Source organism: Rhineura floridana, chromosome 10, assembly GCF_030035675.1.
Source record: "Rhineura floridana isolate rRhiFlo1 chromosome 10, rRhiFlo1.hap2, whole genome shotgun sequence".
Classification (NCBI taxonomy): domain Eukaryota; kingdom Metazoa; phylum Chordata; class Lepidosauria; order Squamata; family Rhineuridae; genus Rhineura; species Rhineura floridana.
The window spans coordinates 18,234,995-18,247,394 of NC_084489.1; the positions used below are offsets into that span (position 1 = coordinate 18,234,995).

Sequence of the window (12,400 nt, forward strand, 5' to 3'; positions counted from 1 at the left end):
TCACAGTAACGACCCCTGCTATGTTACCACATTTCAATGTAATGTGATATCTCTCTCCCTCTTTTAAAATAGGTAAGGGGGTCATTCTGGTGTTGAAATGTAGAATTGTGGCCTGAGCATGGACACCAACTCTCATTCTGAGATCTCAAAGGATGATTTTTTTCTTAACTAATATTTATTAGCGATAACATGCTGCTGAATTACTGTTTTTAAGCTTATTGATTCAATTGGAATTGTTTATTGCTTTTGTGATGAATTGTTTTTTAATTACTGTTTTTGTTTTAACTGTTTTTATATTTTCATTGGTTGTTTATTGATAAGTTGTGAGGTGCTTGATACTTTTATATTGATATTTATTTAGTCTTATAGTTTATATTTCATCCTATTGTGCATGTGCATGTACATGCAAGACAGCTTACAGATTAAAAACAACAACACTGTAATCAGTATAGATACTGTTTATCGATATTAAATCCAAGGTATGTATTGGAACCCCTGCAGTCTTCTACTACTTCGAGATTGGGGAGCACATAACTTTATGTTGCAATTGTTATGGTATTGTTACTATTAGCATTTGTGAGCCACTTAAGCATAATTTGCTTGTGGAAAATCAGCAAATATCAAATTATGTTATTAGTAATTCCTTCCTGATCTAAAAATGGATGTAGGGATTGAGTTTGTCTTCATATCAAATTTCATTCTGCAAATACAAGCCAAACAGGTGAGTTAAATCAAAGGCCTCAGTTTGTTCAGTGAATTATTTCTTAATTCAATTTCCCATGTCAGCAGCCTTGATAATTCAAGCCAGTGAATAAAAATTGTTTTACTACATTCAGGTATTACATAAGATTCACAAAACCTCAATTTAAAAAGTGTAAAATAGAGGGGGTGAAAGTACACTTTCTCCTCCCTGGACACTGAAAACATCTTTCATTGTCTCAGCCAAAATATGCTTAAAATGACCACCTTGATTGAGACACAAGCACAAGTAGCAGACACTTGTAAACAGTTTAAATAGACAGTTCTATATGGCACAGAATGCTGCAAGTACATATCATTGACATTATCAGAACAAACATGAGTGCCAGCTTCTGCTCAGCCTTCAGAGACAATAGAGCTTGCATTACTCTGAAGCATCTTCATAGGCTCTGGGTAGTTCTGGCAGGTATCAGCTGCTGTTTATCTTTTTCATCATATTCACAGAACTGTAACGTTCCCATATATCTAACTGAGTACTGCTGGGACTACAGTGGCATCTGAACAACGCTAGGTAAGAGGCCAGGAAATTGCCTGGCATTTTTCAACACAGCATTCAACAACGTTGAAGATGGTGTCATGACTCATGAGCCCCATAGAGAACTTTTGGCAGGACTGGTCAGAGGAGGTGGTGGTTTTGGCTCCGGGGAGAGGCCCAGTGGTCTTAGAGTGTTGGAAGATGACAAGAAGAGGCCTAGTGATCTGACAACTGACAGTTCCCCCCCCGAGGCATTGATCAATGGATGATAGGGAACTGCCTGTCCGACCCAGACTCTCCCATCGACGGCTGCTCCATCCCTCAGAATGCCTCTTGTGGCTGATGTGCTGTCAGAGCCATAGGGGAAGTTGGAGGCAGAGCTAGCAAATGAAGTGCCCGAGTCATCCCCATCCCCATGGATGTGTAGGAAACTGCAGGCCTGAACAGACTCAGCCCACTAACCAGGAGACAAATCCTGCGCAAGTAGTTGTACCAGGCCCATCCCTTTATAAGGGGCCCCCCATGAGGACTGGCAGGTGTTGCAGCAATGTCTTTGCTTATGTGGCCATGCCTAGTAGTACCTTGCTGTGATCTGAATGCTGTGTGATCTGTAACTTGATCTCAGTTCCAATTGTGTGCTAAACTGTGCACTAAAGCCATTGGCAATAATAGAGACAGTCCCAAGTCTGAATCTGTTGGTGGGAGCCTTGACTAAGCCATGAGCCTATCTCTAGGAGTCCAGTAGGGGGCGCCCGAAGATGCTCTTGTGGCACTTGTCCCTAGATGACCGGGTGGGTGAAATAAGGGGGCAGTTCCAGCAGTTGTTGGAGGAGACGTGCACAACGGAATGGAGGGAGCCTTGTATGTCTGCATGCTTGCGGAGTTCGGCGAGGGCGGCTGAGGCGAAGAGAAGGAAGCATATTTGTATAGCCTAGGTGCCCCTCGCCCATTTTATCATCTTGAAGTAAGTTAGAGCGAACCCAACTAGCGCCTACAGCCACACCACCTTGAACGCGCCCGATGCCGTCTCATCTCGGAAGCTAAACAGGGTCGGGAGAATGGGAGACCGCCTGGGAATACCGGGTGCCGTAGGGTTTTTTTGCCCTTTGAATCTCAGCCAGGCCCTGCAGCACAACCTTTCTTCCACTGGGAGGCTATAATCCCTGAAGGGTGAAAGTTACTGTTTGAATCTCAGCTTCTTTTTTCCTTGAGTTTTCTTGTGCTGATTTCTTGTTCCCCCCACCCCATTTATGGAACTCCATTTTCTGCTCCCCCTTTGATTTCTTTTTGATGAACGTTTACATGTTTTCTTTTTCGTTCTTCTGTTTGGTAAAATAAGTTCGCGTCTAATATCCTGTACCAGGAATGTATGGCTGTAGTGTTTTTATGTGATTTTACTATTTGCCGCTTTGTCTTTTACTTAGTGAGTTAAAAAGTGTATTTATTTCAATTCTATAATCATTTTTTTATTGTATTGCTTTGAACTCTTATTCCGGCTTGTTTGGAAGGACCTATTCCCTTAAAGCAGAGTAGAGAAATTGGTTAAATAAAATAAATAAAAATAATAAAAGTGGGAAAGTTTATATGCATATAGTTTGAAAACCATTTTTTAAGTGTTTGTCTTTAACTCATCATCTAAAATTATCTGAACACCTATTTTTCCTCTTGACATCGTACGGAGAAACTGCTGCTTCTCGTATTTATTTAATTTATCCTCGCATTGTAATTGGTTGGTTGGGGAACTTGGGGCGGAAGCTCCAGTCAAGTCAGCTGACTTGGGAGTCATGAGACTGTGGACGGCTAAAGTTGGGGGTTGACGCGAAACAGTGTCTTTCTTCTGTATTCCCGCCTTCCAATCTTGCTGCGTTCAATTTTGTGTTATGTTCGCCGTGCTGTTGTTGCATCTCCTGTATGCAGGATTTGGATCATCCGTAAGTGCATTTCTTCCCCCCTTTCCCGATTGTTGCCTTGGTCGTTTCTTGTGGAGGAGCAGCCTTTTTGCTGCTTGCGTTTCCGCACTGGCTTGCCCAACGGAGTGAGAGGCTATTAGTCTGCCGTATCACGTTCAGTTGAGTTGAACGTAATGCACAGCTTTCTCTAAGTGAAAGCGGGACGCCTGTAGGATGATGACTGGGTAGGGTGTGAGAAGTGGGGCAAACCGAGGCTTAGCAGATGCCTCTGTGGAACGAGGACTGCAGAAAGTTTTGAGCGGAGCTTTGATTTGAGGAAGCGTATAGAAAAGAGCAAGGGCTGCAGAAAAGTAAGGGTGCGTCGCTGCTTTAGTTTGACTAGTTCCTTTAGTCAAGCTCTCTTGTAAGAAGGTTGAGATCATTTGCAAGAGAGTAATGTGTGGCTGAACAGAAACATAGCATTACTTTTATTGCCCTTACTACATTTCCGCTGTTGCTTAATTTGCAACATGGCCTTCCTGTATAAGCTACTTTATACTCCTTTCTCCAGTAAAGCAAGGGAGCCCTCGGTGGGTTTAGGAAGAACATGACAGATTGAAAGCTCCCCCCCAAAGTCATGGGGGGACATTTCCACCTTCCCATCGTGGCCTCTGGTGTCCACATCGGAAATTTTGGATTTAATTTCCCAACTTAATAATGGGAAAGCCCGGGGAGAGGACATGATTCCCCCCGAGATATTTCTAACTCAAACTGGTGGGCCCCAGTGCTGGCTTCCCTTTTCTCATACATCAGTGCCACTGGAGAAATTCCTTCAGGTTGGCGATCCAGCATAGTGGTTCCCATCTTCAAGAAGGGTGATCCGACGGACCCGCGAAACTATAGGCCAATCAGCCTTTTAGACATTACCTCTAAATTATATGGAAGGTACCTTTTAAATAAACTCCTTACTTGGGAGTCTAGATGTACCATCCTTCATGAGGAGCAAGCAGGGTTCAGAAAAGGCGGGAGTACCATCGACCAGGTATACGTACTCCAACATCTTATAGAAAAGACTACGAAAGGCCCAAACAAATTTTTGTATGTGGCCTTTGTAGATTTTACCGCTGCTTTCAACCTCATAGACAGGGACTTACTTTGGTGAAAATTAGATCAGACTAATATTGATAAAAGATTGTTGCATCTTATCCGTGCTCTTCATCAGGCGAATACACTACGAGTGCACTTGGGTCCCTAGAAAAAGGGGTGAACCAGGGTTGCATTTTGGCACCCTTTTTATTTAATTTTTTTATAAACGATATCATTCCCTCAATGGCCCCCCCGTCTTTTTTTCCCCCCTCAATCGGACGCCGCAAAATTCCCCTTCTGCTTTACGCCGATGACTTGGCTTTGCTCTCATTAAATAAGATTGGCCTAAAAAGGATGCTCACTCACTTGAACATCTATTGTAAGGAGCACCACTTGACTATTAATTACTGCAAAACCAAGATCATGATTTTTGGTAACAAAAGAAAACCATCTAGCTGGTCAATTGCCGGTCATTCGCTGGAGCAGGTTCGTTCATTCAAGTACTTGGGTATTTGCCTTAGTGAAAATCTCTCGTGGAAACCTCACGCTAGGGCTATTAAACTTACCGCCACCAGAACACTAGTTCTACTTAAAAGGTTCTTTTATGGCAGGGCGGACAATTGGTTCCCCCATTGCTTAAGGTTTTTGTTGCCAAGGCAGTGGCTTCCATACTCTATGGACTGAACTCTGGGGAGCATCTGCTAAGCAAGAGTTAGAACCCATACAAAACAAGTTCATGAGACAGGTTTTAGGGCTTCCCTCGGGAACCCCTGCAGCTCATCTTAGAGCAGAACTTGGTCTACCTCCCCTTGCGGCTAGAATAGATTTAGCCTTTTTTAGATACTGGCGCAGAATAATTCGTATGCCTGACAACTCTCTCGCCAAACTCTGTTGGCTTGAGCAGTCGCCCAAGAGTGGATGGGTCCGTACTAGCCAGGAATTGTTGGCCCAATACAACATCTCATTGGGCGAGCTTTCAAACTTTAGCCCACAAGCCCTCAGGAGTTCGGTCTTCGACCGCGCAATAGACCAAGATCGGATATCTATTGTACTAGCCACCTTTTCCATCTGGTACCCTCAAATTAGACTAAATCATGCTAGATCAGGGTACTTGGACCTTCTTACACATCCCTCTCTTCGCAGAGCATTTTCCGAACTGAGATTCCAACTGATGCTCTCTGCCTATTTAGCAGGGAGGTATCAAGGTATTCCTACTGAAGAGTGGAAATGCATTGCAGGGTGTAACACTGTCAAAGATATTACCCACTACTTGTTACACTGCCCACTATACAACGGTCCCAGGCAGAAATTTCTGGCACAATTTATTAATTCCACCTCTCCCAAATGTCCCCAGGAGCTAGTGGTGGAGCTTTTAATCGATAATTGCAATCATGTGACTACTTTAGTTGCCAAGTATGCCCTGGCACCGAAGAAATTACATGCTGCCCATTTTCAATATTTAAATGATAATTGTCATACCTAATTTGTTGGTCATTAACCCGGATTTTTAACGTTTTTTCTATCACTTTGTGTACCTCATCTGTATTTGTATTTGCGATGGCCATTGGCTAAAAGCAATAAAATCGATTGATTGACAGATTGAAGAACGTTGTGATAGTAGAAAGCCTTCCTATTGTGGTTCCAGGAGAGAGATTGATACTAGGGAGTATAATCTTAAAAACTGGGAGAGAAGCTCTGGAATCCTTGAGTTATAGGCCACATTCACGCCATACATTTATTCCACTTTAAACAGTCATGACTTCTTCCAAAGAATTCTGTGAAGTGTAGCTCATGAAGTGTGTTGAGAGTTGTTAGGTGATCCCTTGTTGCCTCACAGAGCTACATTTCCCAGAGTTCACTGGGAAGAGGGACTGACTGTTAAACCACTCCAGCAACTGTAGCTCTGTGAAGGGAATAGGGATTGCCTAACAACTCTCAGCACCTTTCACAAGCTACACTTCCCAGGATTTTTTGGGAGAAGCATGACTGTTTAAAGTGGAATCACAGCGGAATAAATGTATGGTGTGAATGTGGCCATAGTGTCATAGGCACTTACAGATGGCTATTTTTCCCAATAAATGGTTTTGTGACAAGAGTACTGGATCAGCAAAACCACACAGGTGCTGTCAATTCTCCATGTGTATTGATAATCCAAACGGTCTATTTATTTATTTATTTATTTAATTTAATTTATATACCACCCTAAGCCAAGAAGGCTCTCTGGGCGGTGTACATAAAAGAGGAGTACACGGTCTAGGAGGTTAGTAGTAGCAAGCTGACCACCATAGTTCCAAAACCCTTGGTAAGAAGTACCTCTGCTTTAAGGTGTTTTTTGCCAGCTTCCTATATTGGCACTATGGTTGCTGGAGAAGCTAGCCTTCATTTTCCGTTCATCATCTGTAAAATGGGCAGTAGAATGACCATATGTGAGAAGAAATATTGTAAAGACTTTAGAGTCCTTCATATATTAGCAATTCTATGGTTAATTTATTGTAATACTAATAATGGTTTTTATTTAGGCTAATTTTTTTAAAAATGTTTTTAATGCTGTTTTGTTTTAATGTATTTTAAGATCTGTTTATGATGTCTTAAAGTGTTTTAGTGCTTTGCTTGCCACCCTGGGCTCCTGCTGGGAGGAAGGGCGGGATACTAATTAATTAATTAATTAATTAATTAATTAATTAATTAATTAATTAATTAATAAATTAGGAAACCTTGAAAATATATTCCTAAATCATCAGATGGCCTTCTCTTTTCGGAACTGGGTATCTGCAATGAATCCTGTTATGCTTATTTGTGATATATTGTTTGTTAAAATCTGTAGCTCCCTTTTTTATTATTGAATTTTATTTTTCTTCACTTGTTTAGGCCTGCCGGATTCTTTGACTAAGTAACTGTATATCTGTATACTGTGTTGAAATTATTAAGTAATACAGTTACATTAGAGGCAGCATAAAAGGAAAGTTGTAATCTATGCAGATGGTTCTTTACATACAATTTAATGTAAAAGAATCTTGTATTGTGTAACTGTTTTGCTAGAGGCTATTAGATGTTGCAGTCGGTGATTAGAACAAACACATGGCCAGACCCTACTGTAGTTTTACTATTCATAGTATTTTATGCCAGGTACTCCTGTCTCTAGCAGGTAACATGCATGGTCACAACTGCAGCATAATTTTTCTGGTCTAGTGAGAATAATGATAGAATGTGCCATTCTATATCAGTTTTATGAACAGGAATGGAACAAGTCATATTGTAGCTTTATTAGTAGGGGTGAATGTTTTATTATCTTGCTTTTATGAACTTTGCTACTATGGGAAGTATCATTTTGGCTGATTCTAATGTTGCCAGTAACATATCATCATGTTTGGACAAAACACTAAATAACAAACAACATTAAGCATCCCAAAGTTCTACACTTGAGAAACAAACATTAAAACATTCTTTCGGAGATGAAAGGAATCACAATGGACACAACTGTTTTAAAAATCTGAACTTGTGAATTACATGCGTTCTCTGTCTCCTACATTAGCTAAATGTAAGTTGCGGTCTTCTGTAATGGCAATATTATGGCATGCATGAGAGAGATTACGAAAAAGCTGATGATTAAAAGATTTCAGCAAGGTTATTCTGGCCAGGGTGAATAAAATAGAATTTTTGTAAGTGTGACTGATGAGTTTATGTACTTGGCTTGAGAAACTTTTAATTTTCCAAGGCTGCTTTAATGGGATTGTGATTGCTGACACTGACACTGCTGTTGGACAACAGAGGAATATAGTCAGTCCTGCAGAAATGGAACTGACTCTCCCTATTCAGCAATCATCCTTTTCCTTTCTCTCTGCATCTAGTTGCAATGGACCATATTGGAGCCGCTGCTAACAAGGAGTGTATTAGCAATTTGAGATGCATTGCCTGTTGAAGTGCATTCATTGCAATAATGTTACTACTTCCTCAAACTGGTGCCTTCCAGGTGGTATATATCCCATCAGTCTCTGCCAGCATTGCCAATCATCAGGGACAATGGCAGCTCCAGTCCAAAACATTTGGAGGGCACCAGGATGAGGAAGGCTGACTTATGGAGGCAGTGTAGACTGACAGCATAAATAGTTCTGGTCAGCTGCAGTGGGTTCTCTTTCTGGTACTCAGTTCTCGGCCTCAGAATTTTGAGCTGCAGCACCCTTTTATTAAGCTTTAACATGATGGAAGCACCATTTATACACAATTTCAGTTCTCAGAGCAACCAATTTCAGTGATCCTTATAACCACCCTGTTTATTTTATTTTTATTAATTAATTAACTAATTAGTATACCTCTTCATACTTGAAATGAAGCCTCTAAGTGCTTTACAGTAATGAAAAAATCAAACAAAATTGCACGTTTAAAACAATACAAAACATTTAAAAGAAACCATCTTAAACATTAACATCAACAATAAACATCATAAAAACCAAATTATACATCTAAGACAATACAAAACATTTTTAAAATATCTTAAACATTAATATTACCTCAAATAACTAACGTACTAAATCATAATCACTACTAACAGATTAAAATACAAATATACCAGGAAGACATGAGTGTGTGTGTACAGGTAGCAGCATCACTCCCACTTCCGCTGCTACCACCCAAACATACACTCTCACCAAAGGTGGGGCAACACTGCATACTCCCCACCCCCGGAGCTCCTTCCTTTCACCAGGAAGCACACACAGTCATTCTACTCCCACACAACACCCATAAAAACGGGAGGCAACACCATCATCCTGAAGATGCACAAAGTGATTTGCAGTAGCACAAGTTGTATGTCCATGGATGGGGATTGGAAGATGTATCGTGTTGAAACCATCCAGCAGCTATACATTTCTTCCCCACCAGTAAGCTGGCACGCTCCATTAATGCCTTATAGGTCAGAATCTTGTGCTCAGGCTGCTCGCCCCTGTCTGAGAAGCACAGGACGAGAGCCCTTCTGCTCTCGCCCTTCGGCTCATGCCCTTTCCAGACACGAGTTTAAATAGGTACCTGGAGGGGGTGGGGGAAACACAGCTTTCGATCAGGTTCTCAGCTGCACCTCCTTTCACTAACACACACACTACCAGCCCCATTCTCCAGGACTCCGTGTCCAGCACGGGTTTAAATAGGTACCTGGAGAGAGGGGGGCAAATCCCTGTATTACTGAAACTGTGGGGGATCTGGGTTTATCTGAGTAATAGTAACTTTTATGAAGCCACCTAGTGAGCTTATAGCTAATATTTGAACTGGAGAGTTCAATATTTTAGCCAACACACTGATGGGTTATTTTTATTGATAAATTGTTTATAGCCATAGGCTGTTACAACAAGAGAACTATATACATTCATACAATATAAAATAATCATCCTAAATTAAGTTAATTTAAAATTTCAAATAAATTGATTTTAACAACTATTCCCAGAATAAGAAGCGCTCAGTTTCTTTGCCGCTAGAGCAAAATTTGCAATAGAAATTATCATATGTGGCTGAATAGCAGATAATAAGAAAATCAAAGTCTGGGACTTATTATCATTATTATTCATTGAGATCAACGGTGCTAAAAATTTTGTTCGTGGGGAAGAAAATAGAGGACAATCGAGCATATAGTGGATTAGATCTTCTGGCACTCTGCATCCTGCTATGCATAACCTTTCAGCATGTGGGATACCTAGGTAACGGCCATACAGATAATTCGAAGGCATCACCTGGAAACGTAATTCAGTATAGGCCCTTCTGAGGGGCGCACTTGTTAGAACATCTAAATAGGGAGGCCATATATAATTAGGATTGATGTGAATAAACCATTTGGAAAAATGGGAGGTGGTGATCACTGCAATGTCTTGTTGTACGTCACTATCATAAATTTGGTTAGACAGGGCCTTTGGGTTGAGACTGGCAAGCAGAGAAGGGGTCAAAAGATACTGAATACCCAGGGCATAAAAATTTTTAGCCCAACCCCCTTTTTCTAGCTGTACCTCCCAACAAAGTTTGACCAGTGAAGGTGAATTGGCCTCCGAGAATTTCTTCCATAAGCGTAAAAACGCTAGGTCGGCTCTGGCCATTAGGGAGGGGGAGTTAAGTTCTATTCTCATAAAAGCCGCCGGGGTGCCTTTGGGTAAGCCTAGGATTTGTTTAAAAAAGGTGTTTTGAATTGGTTCTAGGGCTGTCCGAAGGGAAGGGCCCCAGATCTCACACCCGTACATGATTTTTGGAAGAATTTTTGACATGTAAAGTTTGGACATGGGCCTCAATAGTTGCCCACCCTTGGAATAAAAAAAATTCTTCAACAGACCAAGGGCCTTAAGAGCTAACAGTTTGATGTGTACCAACTGTTGAGCCCATGACATTTTGTTGTTAATGTAAATTCCTAAATATTTGAAAGTTTGAACCTGTTCTATTATATGTCCATTTAGGCGCCAGATGGATTTGACTTTGTTATACTTTCCACATATTATTTTAGTTTTTGTATAGTTAACTTGAAGACATTGAGCAGCACAGTATGTCTGGAAATGTGAGAGCATTCGTTTGAAGCCTAGCCTATTTGGGGAGAGTAGGAGTAAGTCATCCGCATATAAAAGGACCAGAATTTTTCTATCTTTGATTGAAGGTGGAAAAAAAGTCGAGGAGGACATTGCCGGAACAATATCATTAATAAAGAAGTTAAACAAGAAGGGGGCCAATATGCAGCCCTGCTTAACTCCTCTCCTCATTGGAATGTTTTGCGATAGGAGACCGTTGTGCCCTAAGCGAATTCTTAAGACAGTGTCTTGATGTAAGGATTGGAGAAGCCAGAGCAATCTTTTATTAATGCCAGCCTTTTCAAGTTTACTCCAAAGTATACGACGATTAACAGAATCAAAGGCGGCCGAGAAATCAATAAGCGCTAGATATAAAGAGCGCTGTGAGTTCATCTTTACTTGCGTGATAAGATGTTGAAGAATAAACAGTTGGTGTACTGTTGAAGCCCCTTCCCTAAACCCTGCTTGGGCGTCTGATATAATAGCTTGCTCCTTGTCCCAGTTGAGGAGTTTATTTAAAAGAAAACGCCCATACAGTTTTGCCGCAACATCCAGAAGACTTATGGGTCTAAAGTTTGATGGTTTAGTAGGATCGCCTTTTTTAAATATTGGTACTACGATGCTCGTTTTCCAACTATGAGGGATATTACCTGTTTCGTTGATTTTAGTAAATAAGGTGGCAAGAATAGGGCGCCACCATATAGGGAAAGATTGATACAGTTCAGCTGGTAAGAAATCTTGGCCTGGGGCTTTTCCGGAGCGCAATTGCATAATCAAGTTATCTATATCAGTTCCATTTACTGGGGGCCATTGTGGGCAGTCTATGGGGATGGCAAGAGGGGATTGATCCAAGAGAAATGGGTCATCAAAAATTGCCTGAAAATGGGAAATCCAAGACTCAGGAAGGATTGGAGGAATTGAGATCTGAGAGTTATCGGACTGAGAATTACGAACCAATCTCCAGAAGATCTCCTGATTGGAACTGAGAGCCGCGGCCCCAAGCCGTTGCCGAAATGAAGTGATATAGGATGATCTTTTATATTTTAGTAGGTTATTATATTCTTTTTTGAGAGAATAAAGTTTGGTTATGGCTGATTCCGAATAATGTAATCTAGTAAAATGGGTTTGATAACAAACCTGTTTCTTTTTGGCCAAACAGGCTTTATCAAACCACGGTTTGTTCCCATGCTGAATTATATCTGGGATGGCCTTTGATGTAACAGCTGGGAGGAGATGGGAAGCAATCTGTTCAAAGATCACATTTATGTCATTAGTTGGCAAGGTAGCCTTATGACTTAGCTCCGTCAATGGGGAAGACATTAGAATTGATTTGACTTCCTCTAAAACCAATGGAAACCATCTTCTATGTTCAATATTTTAGCCAACACACTGTATCAGCTTGTAGTGGCAAAGCCACAAAATGAAATACTAGCAGTTGTGTGCCGATTTTCTTGTATGTCCCATGAGTTATAAACCCTTTTGACAGGAACTATGTCTCCTCTATATTCTCTACAGCACCTAGTTGCTGGATGTTTGCTTTGGCTTTTGACAGAGTGTGGTGTTGCTGTATAGGTGAGGCTTGAATTAGTGCTGTGCCAAAAATTCTCCCTATTCTTCATCCATTTGCTGTCAGTTAACAAGAAAAGAAATTGCATTAGAAA

General features: G+C 41.0%; 1 protein-coding gene across 8 annotated transcripts in view; it reads left to right on the forward strand.

The window, feature by feature from the left end:
- Positions 1 to 2,051: 2,051 nt before the first annotated feature.
- The window catches only part of GLB1 (galactosidase beta 1), a 62,789-nt gene continuing 52,440 nt past the window's right edge, over positions 2,052 to 12,400 (forward strand). For 5 of the 8 annotated variants that reach the window (XM_061585947.1, XM_061585952.1, XM_061585949.1 and 2 more), the window contains exon 1: positions 2,589 to 2,657. In XM_061585947.1, coding sequence (XP_061441931.1) covers positions 2,604 to 2,657 — 54 coding nt within the window. In that variant the 5' untranslated portion in view covers positions 2,589 to 2,603. Of the gene's footprint in view, positions 2,199 to 2,588; positions 2,658 to 2,995; positions 3,166 to 12,400 lie in introns of those variants that run through there. The other 3 variants (XM_061585948.1, XM_061585954.1, XM_061585953.1) reach the window with 2 other exon arrangements.